The sequence below is a fragment of the Ciona robusta genome, chromosome 1, assembly GCF_009617815.1.
Source record: "Ciona robusta chromosome 1, ASM961781v2".
NCBI classification, from domain to species: domain Eukaryota; kingdom Metazoa; phylum Chordata; class Ascidiacea; order Phlebobranchia; family Cionidae; genus Ciona; species Ciona robusta.
In genome coordinates, this window is record NC_143235.1 from 14,901,411 (window position 1) to 14,919,284 (window position 17,874).

A 17,874-nucleotide genomic window follows, 5' to 3' on the forward strand; every position below is an offset into this window, starting at 1 on the left:
TGATGCTACGTGTCATGTGAATATTACAGGGAAGTAAACTAATGTTTCGATACTGCCCAGTGATATGAGGTAATATTACGCCATGCTTTGTTTGTGCCTCACGCATATACGTGACTGGTGGGAAAATGGAAACAAGGAAATTCGACATTTGTGTTTTGCTATTACTACTTTGCTTTATTAAACATTGGACAGTAACTGCATACGTGCTTCCTGATCGAAATTCTTCGGCACCGAATACGTGATCATCAGTTGGAGCACATCATCGACGTTAAAACAAACATATACATGATCTGACGAATCTATATGGACTGTAGAAATAAGGAAATGTTGTTCAAGCTATACTGTCTGTAGACACGAAACCAACACTAAACAAGCAAGCGACATAGAGGCAGTCAGCGACAAAAGTATTTCACAACGTTATGATTGCTCATTTATACTGACTATGTTAATACCGTGTTTCTATGTTTATAAGTGCATCTAAATCTTAGATGCCTGTACAGACTTATGTGTTGCAGATTCATAACATAAATAGTATATTATATTATCGTATACATTTATCTGAGAATGTTGAAGCAAATTTGCCACCATTATAATCACAGCTGAAATGAACGCGGTCATGCAGGGTTTGCCATTGTTTTTTGAACTTAATAATAAAGCGTGCAATGGTAAAATGTCAAATTACAATAACTTCACTCTTAGGTCTAAATATGCTGTCGGGTGTTTGAAAATAGTTTTACCCATGCGAACAATCCAATGGTGTCCACGGGTTACTTTTCTGTAAATATTATTAGATGCGTTCTTGTGTTCTCAGTTAAGATTTCTTTTATATTTATCAAACTGTGTTTCTTAGCCTGAAGATCGTTTTATCTGTAGTGTGTTTCCTAAGTCTTTCATTTTCGTGGGAAACCAAATATTATAACTGTTGCCAACAGACTGTTGGTATATTATTTATACTTGTATTTGGTTAGTATAAGTGTGTTTTTTCATGCGTAGTAATATAAACGAATCACACGGTTTTAAGTACCCAGTTACAACCGATCAGAAACGTTCCACACACTTTAAGTATAAATTCATATGCTATATAAATATATATATGAACTTCTGAATATGTAAAGGATTATAGATAGTTTCATTCTTCTTGTTCTATTTCTTCTTAACCGCTTTTTGTGCAGATTTTGTTACTTTTCCGGCACTGGGCTGCGCTTTATTGACACTTTTAATCACCCCAACTGCCACAGTTTGTCTCATATCTCGAACAGCAAATCGACCTGATGATAATTATAAAATACTTTTTTTTCTGCTTCGCGTCCTAGAAAAATCTTGTCGTGCCACTAGCAAATGTAAAAAGTACTTAATTCAAAACTTTCTCAAAGTTTATATATAGTGTTAATCAATCATTGCCTAACGTATTTCAATTCCACCACCAATCAACATCGCTTACCAAGAGGAGGGTAGTCAACGAACGCTTCTACGCACATAGGCTTGCTCGGCGTCAGCACTATCATAGCTGCATCACCTGTTTTTACCATCTTTGGATTTTCTTCCAGTACCTTTCCTGACCGGCGATCGATTTTTTGCTTCAACTCACTAAACTGTTGCCAAAATATATTTGAAATTTAATTAACTTGTTTCCAGAAATTATTGTCACCCACAAAGTAACATACATGGTAACTCCTAAGCCGACACAAAGTGTATGAACACCCGTGTTATTACGACCGTCGTTTTCCGGCCACGCGAGGATAAAGTAAGTTACATTCATCCATTACATTCATGGTAAACGTTAAGGTTAAGAGTAGGGATGCACATTACAGAATTTCGAATCCATGAGATTCGAATCCTTTTGTATTCGAATCTAATTACGGGATTCGGTATTCTGTTTAATGACGTCATTACACGTCATCTCATATACTATATTAACAATTTTTGAAAGTTATTAATTTTGAAAAAAAATATTTTTGTGTTTGTGGGACTTTCGAGAGTAAACGTTTCGTAACGTCTTTTCATAGCCTGCTATACGTTTCATGACGCAAAAACTACCCAATAGTACAATTTTTGATCATTTTACAAGTCAAGATCCAACAAGGCTGTTATGAAAGGGTCAATAAACTGACTTTTGTGGGTAGTATTTTTTTCCTATAAATATAAAAAGATTCGAAATTCTAGATTCGGAATTCTAGATTCGAATTAAAGTATTCTAGGATATCCTAGAATACCTAATTATTCTGTAATGTGCATCCCTAGTTAAGAGTTTAAGACATACCTTGCAAGCAACGTGAGCTGTGTGGCAGTCCAGCACTGGGGCATAACCTACATGAATCTCGCTCGGATGGTTAAGTACTATGGCCTATAATATAAAGTGTAATTGAAATAAGTTTGCTTTGAAACTTCACATTCAGAAACATAACCTGTGCTAAGAAGTTACTGGCTGCTAATGGAGGGTCCGTTTTGGAGTTTCCAACGACCATACCACGTTTTATATCTTTAACCGATACGTTCTTAACGTTGAAACCAACATTGTCTCCCGGAAGTGCTTCCTTTAGTTCTTCGTGGTGCATTTCAACCGACTTGACTTCAGTTGTAATGTTGTTCGGGGCAAAAGTAACCACCATACCTGGTTTAAGAACACCAGTCTCCACTCGACCAACTGGAACCGTCCCTATGCCTACAGGAATAAAGCATAGTGTATAGTTGTTCACGCTTGTGAACTATAGTCGCATTATTAATGTAGATTGTTATGTGGGTCTCCTGTTAACATCTGCATTTAGTGCTTCTCTATGTAGACGACATGCGGGGCAACCGTTGCCATGCTGGAATAATATTTTTTACAAATGATATTGAAGTGTTTCATACTCACCGCTAATTTTGTAGACATCTTGTAGGGGAAGCCGAAGTGGTTTACCAATAGGTCTCAAGGGTGGCCGAATTGCATCCAGAGCCTCAAATAGTGTAACCCCGGATTGGTTGATGACCGAATTATTTTCCTTTAACGTCTTTTTCCATCCCTGAAATGCAATATATTGCTGACAATTGGAACACTTTAGGGCGCCACTGTGTTGGAGCAAATAGCGCGTCATTTCTAAGAAAACGCCCACCCTGTTTACAGCTATTTTTAATTTGTTGCTGAAGAACAACCATAACTTGGGTAGAATTGTTGTTTCTAGAACTTTGGAGCGTTTTCAGAAAAGTTGGTGTCTTGTCTTATATTTATCGTCAGTTAGTTAGTAAGTCGGTTTTGTACTACATTCTTTAATTTCCGAAAATTATAGCTTATAACAAAATTGCATTGACACCACTTATATAAAAAAGATGTTCTGAAAACTACTACTAATCTTAAACATTGTATACAATAATGCGAAATAGTTACGCCCTGATGTACGTTTATAATATTAGTTTATACTTTAAACCACGGCATATTTTCTGATTTTTCCAACATGTTGTCTCCATGAAAACCAGAAACCGGAAGAATTGGAACCGCTTTTGGATTGTATCCAACCTTTTTAACGTAATCGGAAACTTCCTTGCTGATTTCGGTAAACCTATCCTGAATTAAGAAGATATAATAGGCTGCGCTATGATCCATAAATATGCTTGTGTTGTCAATAGCGTACTATATTGTCGTTTAATTTACTTTTCAAATTGTTAGTATAGTAGGATAGGGGAAGATAAGACACTTTCAGCGCATAATATCCGAAAATCTTGATCGTGTTTTAAACAATTAACAACAGTCTATGGGAGTCTTGAGCATATAGTTTTATAATTCTTTAAATGTTTCTTGTTTACTACCACACGGGACGAGAAAATATAGGTAAAATGTGTCCCAACTTCCCCCATCCTACTATATACTATATAGCTATCATGCAAGTGATTAAGTGTATTTCCACCACATAAAGGCATAATCTGTTTAAGTGTTCTGTTCCTACCTCAGAATATGGAGGTTCAGTGTTATCTATCTTGTTAACTGCTACAATCAGTTGTTTCACACCAAGTGTGTATGCAAGGAGAGCGTGCTCCCTTGTTTGGCCGTTCTTGGATATCCCTGCTTCAAATTCCCCTGTACTTGCTGCAACAATTAAAATTGCGCAATCAGCCTAAAATGAGGAACGTTTTAGATAGATTATATGCATAGCTTAATGTTACAAAATAAAATAAAGGTGTATAGTGATATTATAAAGTTTTATGTAGTTGCATTTTTTTGTGTTGTGTTTTGATTTCAACGCAACTTATTATCTACATGTTAACTCATTTTGTTTCGTGTTGCGCGTGCTCACTTTGCATATATGACGCATTACGCACGTATATACACGACAGGTTTTTTAAACAGCGTTTCCTGTTATTTCTATTTTACTGTGTACGGTTTGTGATTTTCCGTATTTATAAAACGTTTTTACCTTATAGACATTCCTTACCTGGGATGTTCCAGTAATCATGTTTTTGATGAAATCTCGGTGACCAGGTGCATCAATAACAGTGATATAATACCTAAGCGTTTCAAACTTCCAAAGTGCAATATCAATTGTGATTCCCCTTTCTCGTTCCGCTTTCAGTTTGTCCAACACCCAGGCATACTTGAACGAGCCTTTACCCATCTATTAAGGCACAGAGAACATTATAATGCCTTTGCATAGCTATCTTGATTAGGGGTAGTTGTATATCAATAGTTTGGTCACAATTGCCGTTGAATATCAACAATCTTTATTCTCGCCATAACGTGAAGGTTACTAACTTATGATTTGATAAAAAGTCGGTTTTATTTGTAAGTTAATCTTGTTTTAAATGTATTTTTGCTAAATAACTATGCGTAATATTTGTACCACAGGAAATATACAAACCTCTAACGCTTCTTTTTCGAATTTCTCGATCGCTCTTTTATCGATGCCCCCACATTTGTAGATTAGATGACCAGTGGTCGTTGACTTTCCGGAGTCGACGTGGCCTATCACTACAATGTTGATATGAAGTTTTTCCTTAACCATCCTGTACGTAGCGTAACACAGCAAGACCTGCACTAAAGTATAGTTTAACCTACAACAATAAAGGATACGAAAAAATCAAGCCCGTTCCATTTATTTTTATGCCGTGCTGATTAGATGAATGAACGGTTCAGTATTACACTTTAAAACCTTGAACTGTTTGCTTTCCTTTTCCTAACCTCAAATTCAGCGCCTTTCCTGAACAGAGTTCCGCGTATTCGAAATATTAAAGGTATTGATAGTCAGTAGCTTACGTATTCACTCGTGAATTCCATCTAGTAACTTGGTATATATTGATAATAACAGTAACGTCTGTATATATTCTCTATCAACAATAGCTTTGGTCTGTGAGCTTCATATAGCAGGAAACGTGACCCGTTTCTACACGGACGTTAATTCGCAATCGACGCATTTGAACTGCAGTATTGCGTGGAAACTGCGCTTAATGTGGTTATATTTTGTTATACAAAATGCGTCGATCATTAGATATAACTGGACACGGCCTACCAGAGATAATTCACACTTTACGTTTGAAATTAGAAGGCCTATTATACCTTTAGTAGGCCCTGCACTGGAGGAACGGTTAAAAGTATAGTCAGTAATACCAAACATATTGAAGTTGAAATGTGTCACCTCTTCTATATTATCTAACATATATTATATTGAAAACAATCTGACACATTTGTATTTTTTATACATTCGTGTGTGCTAGTTACACGACAAATAGGCCATACGCAGCGTTGTGTATCAGCCATGTGTTTTTTCTTTTGAAAATTGTCAAGCAACGTCATTTTTCTAAACTTATATACGCGTCCGCTATATCGATATAGACATACTATATGGTATTGTGTATACTATATATTGTATTATAGTAGGATGGGGGAAGATGGGACACCTTTTCATTCTATTTTCTCCTACATTTTGGTAGTAAACAAAAAACATTCGAGGAATTATAAAACCTTGTTCTCGCGACTTTCATAGACCGTTGTTAATTGTTTAAAACACGACCAGGATATTTATATATTTTGTGCTAAAGGTGCCCCATCTTCCCCCACCCCACTATATCAGTTCTGCATCACCTTGCCCACCTATAGAATAGAACCGTTTTACACATCTAAGCTAAAGCAGCAACTAATAATTTCATACTTTAGCTTTGAATCATATCTCTATTTATTTCCAACTAACTTGGTATACACGTCATTGTTGACTACTTTGCGCAAGATGCACAAAATAAATATATAGTAGGGTGGGGGAAGATGGGACACCTTTAGCACATAATATCCAGATATCCTGATTGTGTTTTAAACAATCAACAACGGTCTATGAGAGTCATGAGGACATAGTTTCATATTTCTTTGAATGTTTTTTGTTTACTACTAAATGGGACGAGAAAATAGAGTAAAAAATGTCCCATCTTCCCCCACCCTACTATATTCTTTTTGCTGTAATAGAGGTGCGTTTTACCGATAAGGTTTGGTGTCGGGTTTTAACTTTTGGTCCGTTTAAACGACTAGTTTTACCATTACTTACCATATTACCGTTTTGATAAATAGTCTAGTTTGGTTGTTGTTTTATTTTCTACAAATTGCAAATCACGCTAAATTCTTTCTTGGGTATTATTAATGTCAAAATAGAAGAATAACACACGTCGAATATGAGTTTATCACACGGAATCTATATTTTTATCTACCACACAATTTTTTTTAAGTTTAAAGCTATTTCTTTTTCCCCGCCTTTTGTGCAGCTTTTGTCAACTTTCCTGTGCTTTCCTTCTTTTCCACAGATTTCACCACCCCTACTGCCACAGTTTGTCTCATGTCTCGTACGGCAAAGCGACCTTGAACAAACATTGGATGTTACTTAATTGGATACATTACTGCCACCATTGTGGTGACCTGTCTTAGGGCAAAGCGGCGTCACTCCAACACATTGACAGAAACCGCATATTCTCCAAGCAGTCATTTAGTTTTGATAGGCCTTATGCATACAAGAATACAACTTACCCAGAGGCGGATACTCCTGGTATGATTCCAAACACATTGGTTTACTGGGCACCATCTTCACAAACGCTGCATCCCCGGTCTTAATAAACACTGGGTTGTCTTCCAACTTTTTACCAGATCGGCGGTCCACTTTTTCGTGAAGCTCGTCGAACTTAACGGTAAATATCGTTTGCAATCAAACTCAAGTGAGCGGAGGGTTAAAGTGGTTTCAACAATCGGGTTACCTTACCTTGCATGCAATGTGTGCGGTGTGGCAATCAAGCACTGGAGCGTAACCTTTTCGTATTTGTCCAGGATGATTCAGAACAATTACCTTTGAAACGATTACATTTTCGCATCAAATTAGATTAATTTCAATTAAGTAAATTAACCTGAGCAACGAAGCTTGCTGCTTCTTTCGGTGGATCTCTGCTGGCATCCCCTGCCACCATTCCACGTTTAATATCCTTCACCGACACGTTCTTAACGTTAAAACCAACGTTGTCTCCTGGTTCTGCTTTTTCCAGTGTTTCGTGGTGCATTTCTACCGACTTGACTTCAGTAGTAATGTTGGCGGGTGAAAACGTCACCAGCATTCCTGGTTTCATAACACCAGTCTCAACTCTTCCCACGGGAACCGTTCCAATGCCTACGTTTATAAGCAATGACGAATTAACCTTGTTATGTATGCCGAACAAAAACAAGATAAACTTCGAAATTTTCTTTACTACTCTAGGGAAAATTTAAAATTCATACTATTCTTAAAGCGCCGTGTTTTACTTATGTATTAATGTTAAATAAGATGTATACTCCGCCGTTAGCACATGATATCTCACATTTCCTAATTGTTTTTATTCAGTTACCACTGCTCTTTAAAAGCCGTGAGAACTCGGTTATATAACTCTGTCAATTTTATTTGTTTGTTATCAAGTAGGTCCATAAACGAGAATGTAAGCCTTGTGCTGCCCTACCATATATAAGTATTTAAACGTCCCGCACTGCTGTGCAAACGATTAATTTAAATGTATAGTAGGGTGGGGGAAGATGGGACACCTTTAGCACGTGATATCCAAATATCCTGATCGTGTTTTAAACAATTAAAAACGGTCTATAAGAGTCGCGAGGATATAGTTTTATAAATCTTTGAATGTTTCTTGTTTACTATTAAATGGGATGAGAAAATAGAGTCAAACGGTGTCCCATCTTCCCCCACCCTATTGTATTAATATAAGTTGGTGCTATACTCCGGTATTATGACCACTCGCCTCCTATTTTGTAAACATCCTGAAGGGGAAGTCTCAGTGCTTTATCAGTTGGGCGTTTGGGTTCAAGGATTGCATCGAGTCCATCCAACAAAGTTTTACCACTTGACTTTCCATCCTCACTTTTTGATTTCTTCTCCCATCCCTATAAGAAAATGTGGGTATTAAGTTTATATGAACCAAGATAATGCTTAAAAAGATTATGTGTAGGTTTGAATGAATGTATGAATGTGTGTTTGAATGTAACTTACTTTATCCTCGCGTGGCCGGAAAACGATTATCACACGGGTTTAACACCTCATGCCAGCTTACGAGTTGCCATGTATGTTACTTTGTAGGTGATTATTTATTTATTTTTTGGATTTTTTTATTTTTTTATGTATGGCTGATAATTTGAACAACCCATTAGTTACCACCGGCAATTCTCGTTAAGTGTCTTGCTCTAGGACACATACGCCCACAAAGGTAGCAGTGTCGAGCCTTGTTCCCATTACCTCTGGGTTACAGGCAGGCGCTCTAACCACTATGCCACGGCGCCGGACAACATGGGTTTGGTATATAGGTTTGTGTTTTTATGTTTATATTATCACCTTAAACCAATTCATCTTATCGCTTGGTTCGAGCATATTGTCGCCATGCCAACCAGATATCGGTATAAAAGGCACGTCTTCAGGGTTGTATCCAATCTTCTTTATGTAAGCAGAAACTTCCGACTTGATTTCATTAAACCTTTGCTGAATTTTAAAGTTTAGGTTATTTAACATCCATCAAAGACTAACAATTACCTCAGAATACGGAGGTTCAGTGTTATCCATCTTGTTAACTGCTACAATAAGTTGTTTCACACCAAGTGTGTATGCAAGGAGAGCGTGCTCCCTTGTTTGGCCGTTCTTGGATATCCCTGCTTCAAATTCCCCCACCCCAGCCGCAACGATCAAAACGGCACAATCAGCCTATTAACAAATGATGTGGTAATCTATTTTACTACGCCGCTAAAACTGTGCGCAAGTCAAAAGACAATCCTTACCTGGGATGTTCCAGTAATCATGTTTTTGATGAAATCTCGGTGACCAGGTGCATCAATAACAGTGATATAATACCTAATTGTTTCAAACTTCCAAAGTGCAATATCAATTGTGATTCCTCTTTCTCGTTCCGCTTTCAGTTTGTCCAACACCCAGGCATACTTGAACGAGCCTTTACCCATCTAGAGAAGCAAATGGAAATAAATGAATACATGGTCGTATATTTAATATCTCGTATTGAAGTATTGATATAACCCTTACATACCACTCATATGGTGAATGTGATTAACACGACACCCGGGATTATTGTATATTTTGATCTGTAAACGTCGGATGTTTGAAATTTTATTGTAAAAACCAAAACTTAACGAATCACTCAGTAAATCACACGAAATGGTAGCGTTTACTTTATTTCTCGCCTTTACTGTTCGGTTATACTTTTATGTTATCTATAAAACAATATTCACAGTGTATATTTTGTAATGCGACTTTGTTTTATCCTGGTTTGGTAACATTTTGAGCAAACTTCTGTGGAGCTGTGTAGGCCAAAGTTAATGTTCCAATAAAATATAACTTTACCCAATAGGTCGAATCGTTATATACTTCATAAGCTAATAACAGCAATGGATTAAAATAGCAACATTATTGTGCAGCCGAAGTACTTATATATGTAAGCAATGTATGACAAAGGTTGCTGAATGTGTTTCAATGTATGCTGCGAACTGATCATAAACGAAAGCTTTGTTTTCATTTGTCATGAGAGCGACTCGTTGTCTGGTATTCTGGCTTCGTCTTTGCTTTCGGTGTCCTTTGGTATCAAATTACTTTTGACCGACGTTTGTTATGACGCCAAGTGATAACTCAATCGCAATATGACTCGCAAGTTAAAAAGTGTCTTAAACTAATAGAGAATGTACAATAAACATGGTATGGTAGTAGACCAAATGCTGCTAAATGAACAGCGGACAGAAACCAAGTCTAAAGCTAATATTCTGTTATAATTTAACCTAAACCTAAATCGTCCATCAATACGAGTACCAGTTAGAGCGAGATACATGGCGAATCTCAACGTGGTACCAATGTATAGTAGAAGGGGAAGATGGGACATCTGTTCATTCTATTTTCCCGTCTCATATCTCCCATAAATCTTTGTTTAAAACACGATCAGGATATTTAAATATTATGTGCTAAAGGTGTCCCGTCCTTCCCCACTCTACTATATTGAGATTCACTTTCCCCCCCTTTAGGTACTTATACCTGTTGCGCTTCCTTTTCGAATTTCTCGATCGCTCTTTTATCGATGCCCCCACATTTGTAGATTAGATGGCCAGTGGTCGTTGACTTTCCGGAGTCGACGTGGCCTATCACTACAATGTTGATATGAAGTTTTTCCTTAACCATCCTGTACGTAGCGTAACGTAGCAAACCCTGCGCTACAATATATAGTTTGATACAAAGCAATAATAACTTCTCGTCGAGTCCTGTTTTTGCGTGACGCCTGTATATGAATGGTTCTGACATTTTAAATCTTGTTAATATATACGTATGGTTCACTCTTATACTCTTACTCTGTTAAACGGTTTGCTTTCTCTCTCTTAACCTTAAGTTCCGAACCTTATATACCGAAAGGAAGTTTCTCATTTTTATTCTGAATTATGGAAAAAAACATGTGTTGGCCTGTTTGTTCAAATCCATTGACGCCACCTAGTGACACATATTTGTGTAACTTTAAGCCACGCGATGTCGTGTTATTTAAAAAAAATGCGTATCAGACTTATCAATGTTGTTGTATATATGTGGTATATAAGTAAATTAAACATTCGTTGCTTTTTTAGACTAAACTGTTTCAGAGCAAAAAGTTACGTATGCATGGTTACATTACATTGTATTGTTGTGTTTTGCTTAACTCTGCCAATACATAACGTTGATGCTAGATACTGCATGATTTTTACAATCTAAAGAAATACATATTTTCACAAGACAGACATTGTATCCCTTTTTTTGAACAAGCGTGAAGGGTGTTTATTATCGTTGAAACGTTACGCGGAAGATTATTTCTTCTTGGCCGCTTTTTGTGCAGCTTTTGTTACTTTTCCGGCACCGGCTTCTTTCTTTTCGACACTTTTAATCACCCCAACTGCGACAGTTTGTCTCATATCTCGAACAGCAAAGCGACCTTTAAGGGAAAAAATAATTTAACCTCAAACTGTGGTATAACTGATAAAATTCATTGTGTTTTAATTAAAACGCATTTGCTTTTAAAGAGCTTAACGCTTTCTTGATTTTTTCACAGCGATATAGAAAAAATAAGATGTTGTATTTTATGAAATAGTCATCGGTTTTATTTTTAATTACCTAGTGGTGGATATTCACTAAATGATTCGACACACATCGGTTTTGAGGGTTTCAGTACAGCAATTATGGCGTCACCACTTTTCACACTTTTTGGGTTTTCCTCAAGCTTCTTCCCAGAACGACGATCAATTTTTTCCAATAGTTGATCGAACTAAAACGTAATTCGGACAGAGTTTGACTATTTCCTAGTCACACGACAGTTTTATATTTTGCATTAATTACTTTATAGCCAATATGTCACACCAAATTAACAACTGCTTACATATGAGTTAACTATGTCGAAGTAGTACAAAAATCGCCAGAGTTATATTTTGCTTAAATTACTTAACGTGCATCATGTATTACCAATATGAAAAACTGCTTACCTTGCAAGCGATATGAGCGGTGTGGCAATCCAGAACAGGAGCATATCCTGCGTGTATTTGGCCCGGATGGTTCAGTATGATTACCTAAGGTCGCAATATCGTGTTAACCACAAGATAACCATAAAAATGTTGCTAAGCGTTCAAGTCAATGTATATTAAACTTGGTTTAAAGTTGTATTTTTTAGGCCTTAGAGTTTATCGTTCAATCCGTTTTACCTGCGCATTGAAAGTATTTGCCTCTTTCGGCGGATCGTTTTTGGAATCTCCTGCCACCATACCACGCTTAATATCCTTCACCGATACGTTCTTAACGTTAAAACCAACGTTGTCTCCTGGAAGTGCTTCAGTCAGTGCTTCGTGGTGCATTTCTACCGACTTGACTTCCGTAGTAATGTTGGCGGGTGAAAACGTCACCAGCATGCCTGGTTTTATAATACCAGTCTCAACCCGACCAACCGGAACCGTGCCAATTCCTAGAAGTTGTATAGTTTATAGTTGCTTTGCTATATATTCCTCGGGTACCGTGACACAGTGGTCACCTGCAACAATGACGATACGGGTTTGTGACTCGATGATACCACCGTTGTGGGCGTATGGCTTTGGGGAAGTCACTTAATAGTAATTGCTCCAACCCAGTAGTTTTTCATGTGTTGTCAAAATTGTCAATTATTCATAGAAAAAGGCCCCACAGAGTTAAACACGTTGTAACTCATAAGCGGGCACTAGTTTTGTGGAACAGACGTGGTATTAGGAATATTATATGTTAAATAAGTTACCTTTATAGACTGTCATTTTTATACGCTTACAACTGTATACTATAGTCTTATATTTCAACCTCCGATTTTGTAAACGTCTTGCAGAGGCAATCTTAGCGCTTTATCGGTTGGTCGTTTCGGTTCTTCTATTGCATCCAAAGCTTCGAACAAAGTCATGACCCTTTTGGTTTCCTTCTTATCTCCCTTCGGTAATTCTGCTCCCTTTATATAAGTGAAAACAAATTAGTGCGTCATAAAAGACAGTTTTATTGTATTTATTCTACACAACAATGTTGCTTTTTAAATCTTCTCACCTTAAACCACTTCATATTGTCCGATGGTTCCAACATATTATCTCCGTAGAAGCCAGATATTGGAATAAAAGCAACCTTTTTAGGATTATAGCCGACCTTTTTAATGTAGTTTGTCACTTCCTGTTTTATTTCATTGAAACGCACCTGAAAGTTACACGGTTTTTATTTTTTATCTACGGTTTATCGAATTATTTACAGCTGCTTTTTATGATGTAACACTTATCCTCGTTTGAAGCATTGTTATGACACGGGTGTTCTCGTGCCCACTTGCAAGTTACCATGTATGTAACTTTTAATATTGGTATTTTATGTTTTTTTTTTTGGCTGACAATTAATGAACCAATACTTGGAGACGTGTATGTACCTCCGAATACTTCGGTTCAGTGCTGTCCATTTTGTTGACAGCTATGATCATTTGTTTAACTCCAAGGGTGTAGGCAAGAAGAACATGCTCTCTTGTCTGTCCGTTCTTCGATATCCCTGCTTCGAACTCTCCCACCCCAGCCGCAACAACCAAGACGGCACAGTCGGCCTAGATGGGGTTTAAAATGTTATTAAACTTTGGTACAACTACCTGTGTAAGGAAAAAACATTCGAGGGTACTTTCTGTTATGTTGTAGATGTATGTCAGTTCTTATTTTAATTTACATGCAAAACAACCCCAACCTATACTACTTATTGCTGTTTTACTGCATGTGATATACTTGTGTTTAGCTTTTTAATTTATTAGCATAGTTTGATTGACAATCCTTACCTGGGATGTTCCAGTAATCATGTTTTTGATGAAATCTCGGTGACCAGGTGCATCAATAACCGTGATGTAATACTTAACCGTTTCAAACTTCCAAAGTGCAATATCAATTGTGATTCCCCTTTCTCGTTCCGCTTTCAGTTTGTCCAACACCCAGGCATACTTGAACGATCCTTTACCCATCTAGAAAGGGAGCAAATTCATCAGCCGATTGTTATTTAAACAATATGTGCCGCGAAACATTCATTAATTAACAGCGAATCCATAAAGTTACGTATTTGGTATAGAGGTATATATAAAACTAAACAACCGTGTTATAACGGCTGCCTTTTTTCGCCACGCGAGATAAATAAGTCAAATACATATAGAGGCTTAGAGCGATGTTCAGGACGGCCGTTTTCACATAATACAGTTATTTTATAGATAGTTTTATACAAACCTCGGATGCTTCTTTTTCGAATTTCTCGATCGCTCTTTTATCGATGCCCCCACATTTGTAGATTAGATGACCAGTGGTCGTTGACTTTCCGGAGTCGACGTGGCCTATCACTACAATGTTGATGTGAAGCTTTTCCTTAACCATTTTCCCTCTTAACAGAAGCTCTAAAAATCAAATTCAATTGTCGTTTTTTAAAGAATACATTCTCTTCTTTTTTTGTAATTTGGACACTTGGTATATATAGTAGGGTGGGGAAGACGGGACAACTTTAGCACATAATATCCAAATATCCTGATTGTGTTTTAAACAACTAACAACGGTCTATGGGAGTCGTGAGGATACGGTTTTATAATTCTTTGAATGTTCTTTGTCTAGTACCAAATGAGACGAAATTAAAAAGTGTCCCATCTTCCCCCAACCTACTGTATTAATAATGACAGTAACGTTGGTATGATACGGGTATTAAAAATTAACGTTGGTCAATACTGAATCTCTTTCTAGCTCAAGTACGCTTTGACCAGCCAATTGTTGCATGGAACTTTGTTTTAACGTAGATACTATCCGTACATATATTAAATTAAACCATATTTCTTTCGAAATAAAAATTAGTACACCAGCACCCTCTACGCCAAGCTTAAACTGAAACTAAACCCCGTGGCTGAATATTTTTTCGCTTGTTAGGCGCCACGTAGGCACCGGGAAAAACGAGCAGCTATACGTTTCTAATTTTTAGCTTATTCCGACCATTCCCTTTTCTCATTCGTTTCTTTGGAACTAAAGCGTATCCAGAACCCTTAGCCGCGAGCGTTACGCCCAATTTTGGTGCCTTATACAATTACAATTGATCATATTCTGGCGCGATTAATGCATATTATGACTGTTAATGTTCATTTTTTACACACGCTACTTTTGGTGTATCCCAATCTAGAAATCATGAATGTGAAACACAGTATAGTAAGGAAAGGGAAGAGACCTTTTCGTTTAGTTTTCTCTTTTCATTTGGTAGTAAAGAAAGAACATTTAATAAATTATAAAACTGTATCTTCACGACTTACACAGACCGTTGATAATTGTTTAAAACAGGATCAGTCTATTTCGATATTATGTGTTAAAGGTGTCCCATCTTCCCCCACTCTACTATATAACTTTAAAGCGTTCAAAAAATTATGTTGGGAATAGACTAATGAAGTAAAATAACGTCCCGGCATAGACTTTCTGTAGATGTGTTGGAAAAGGCATATAAATACATACCGTGTATACTGCAGGCGGTATTTCTATGTATGCTGGTGTGTGCAAACGGTGTCTTGTTTGAGACAACATTTCGTTTCAATTTGAAATGTACAGGCCCATATTTTAATTTTCTTCCATAAATTTCAAAGTCAACAGAATGCCGACGAAATGCTGTAAATTTCCACTTGAAATGTTTATTCAAGCGTTACGACCGCGGTAAAGCAACGGTAAATTTTAACAAAGCCGTTCACCGTTCCACTCTGCACGGTTGATTGTGCCTTCAAACCATCGGGTATATGCTCGGCTTCATACATTCTATTCGCAATTCTTTTATAACGTTTCACAATCACCCGCCTTACCATTTTTTTAGAATAAACCGTAGGAAATTATATTTGACGACCCTGGTTTTTGAACCCTGTACCTTCAAATCGCGATACGTGTTTATTACCCTGTTTTTGCTTGTCTTGTATATAGTCAGCAATTGGAACACTCGCCATTACATATGTTTAAGCTTGATTTTATGTTGAATAGCTACGTTCCATGTTAAATTGTAGTAAAAATTCCACGTGGTATTATCATATAGCTTGTTATTACACTTACAGACTGCAACCTTTCCCCAACGTATGTTGTGCGTAGCATATCTAGTCGGATGGTTTAAACTCAACAAGAATTATAGCTTTGCCACCTTATTTAATAGAACACAGTGGTTTATTACTGTATTGTAGCCTTTAAAACGTCACTTTTAAAGTTATAACTGGACCTGGGCGGAAACTTGGCTACGCCTCAAATCTTGTGAATATAATGTTTTGCTGCGAATGGCATACTAACAAAGGCTTTCAGGTAAAAGCTCAAGCTCACATTGGCCTTATAGCCACGATGGCTATTGTGTTAAACAATCTTTTGTTAGTATTTGATTATTGTTAACTATTTTATATTGCTTGCGATACAAGGCCCGTTGTGTTAAGTTAACATTTTTATACTTTTAGTAGGGGTGGGAAAAGATGGGCCCCCTTTTTAATTATTTTCTTGTCGCGAAACCAAGAATATTCAAACAAATATAAAACCGTATTCTCACGACTCCCGTGGACTGTTGTTACTTGTTTGAATGAAACACGATCAGGACATTAGGATAATATGTGCTAACGGTGTCCCATCTTACCCCATAGTACTATGCATTGAATGTACAGTCAGTTTATGTGCGCCTCCATACCCTCAAAATTGATAAGTTTAGCATTCTTGTTTGCTGTTGTGAAACGAAGCATGAAGCAAAAGCCACGGTTGAAACCCAAATGCGTCTCCGCCATTATCTAATATGTCGTCCTTGGGCCTACGATTCGTCCATGTTTTAAATAGTCGTATCCAGAAAACTGCATTATTTCCGCAGCTGTTTTTTGTTGCTGTTTGCGCACTACTTTCGTAACTCTTTGAATTTTTTAAACGGTTTTGTATCAATAGTTTATATTTTTACGTCCTGGTCCGTCTTTTATTTCTCTGGGACCTTTTAAATTAAAACCAGGTAAATTCATCGGTTCTTTGTCGTCACGACACCCATTGTTTAAACACATTGTACGTCACAGTACGTCACATTATTGTCTCGGTATTATCGAATTCAAATGTTACCTCCGTATTGTGACGTAACAATAAAGAACAAATGAATTCAGGACGTCACAATTAAGATTAAGGTGACGAGTATCATGACGTCATGCCAATAAACCGGTTTGATAACTATATACCAGGAATTTAGAGATTCCAAAAATAGGAAAACGGTTTAGACATTTTTCGTGTAAAATAGATTTCTAAAATAACCAACATATTGTATTCTGTTTCACTTTTGTTTGTATCTAGTGTGATTCTATATTGATAATGTACTACGCCCTATTTTGAGCCACGGTATAACAGACTTGAATTATTTAGACCAGAGTTGGCCTATATTATCCTTACGACAGTGTACATACACTTTAGAAAAATAACAACTATTTAATTTGATAAAAGTTAGTTGTATTGCGAAACAGTGATTTCAATAAACTTCCGTTTTATTTTTATACCAGAATACTTTCAAATAATGAAAATGCAATAAATTATTTATGCTGTTTTACACTTAATTTGTCCCAAAATAGCAGTTTAATATTACTTACTATAACTGATTATCCATTCAAATTCGATATTAATCTTATAATATTTCTATGTTTTAAAGGAAATCCAGCAACGCGTCATCGGGTACACGTGCGTGTGACGTCAGCCGTAGATCCTCAATTTTTTACTACAATCCAAACAACGGTTTAAGATAAGAGCTCGGTGCTGTAGCTTTAACGCTACAAATGTAAACACCGTAGTTCGTGTTGCTACAAATTCAACAATGAACTTAGATCCGTTCGAAGGTTCTTACATTGAAAGCTCACCCGCTGTGATAACAATGTTGCAGTTTA

At 36.9% G+C, this 17,874-nt stretch overlaps 3 protein-coding genes across 3 annotated transcripts; all 3 read right to left on the bottom strand.

The window, feature by feature from the left end:
- Positions 1–44: 44 nt before the first annotated feature.
- Positions 45–5,075, bottom strand: LOC149743639 (elongation factor 1-alpha, oocyte form-like). The gene is made up of 9 exons (XM_089874055.1): positions 4,830–5,075; positions 4,407–4,586; positions 3,921–4,088; positions 3,398–3,541; positions 2,855–3,002; positions 2,406–2,662; positions 2,261–2,344; positions 1,442–1,592; positions 45–1,268 (listed from the first exon to the last, which is right to left on the bottom strand). The coding sequence occupies exons 1-9, from the start codon at positions 4,971–4,973 to the stop codon at positions 1,144–1,146; spliced, it is 1,401 nt and encodes a 466-aa protein (XP_089730181.1). The 5' UTR covers positions 4,974–5,075; the 3' UTR covers positions 45–1,143.
- Positions 5,076–6,523: 1,448 nt separating this feature from the next.
- LOC149743640 (elongation factor 1-alpha-like) lies at positions 6,524–10,676 on the bottom strand. Its single transcript, XM_089874078.1, has 9 exons — positions 10,497–10,676; positions 9,242–9,421; positions 9,000–9,167; positions 8,805–8,948; positions 8,218–8,359; positions 7,345–7,601; positions 7,203–7,286; positions 6,974–7,124; positions 6,524–6,807 (listed from the first exon to the last, which is right to left on the bottom strand). Exons 1-9 carry the CDS (start codon positions 10,638–10,640, stop codon positions 6,686–6,688), a joined length of 1,392 nt encoding a protein of 463 aa, XP_089730204.1. The 5' UTR covers positions 10,641–10,676; the 3' UTR covers positions 6,524–6,685.
- Positions 10,677–11,222: 546 nt separating this feature from the next.
- LOC149743641 (elongation factor 1-alpha, somatic form-like) lies at positions 11,223–14,834 on the bottom strand. Its single transcript, XM_089874066.1, has 9 exons — positions 14,219–14,834; positions 13,783–13,962; positions 13,393–13,560; positions 13,029–13,172; positions 12,795–12,936; positions 12,176–12,432; positions 11,960–12,043; positions 11,595–11,745; positions 11,223–11,415 (listed from the first exon to the last, which is right to left on the bottom strand). The coding sequence occupies exons 1-9, from the start codon at positions 14,360–14,362 to the stop codon at positions 11,291–11,293; spliced, it is 1,395 nt and encodes a 464-aa protein (XP_089730192.1). The 5' UTR covers positions 14,363–14,834; the 3' UTR covers positions 11,223–11,290.
- Positions 14,835–17,874: the final 3,040 nt, after the last annotated feature.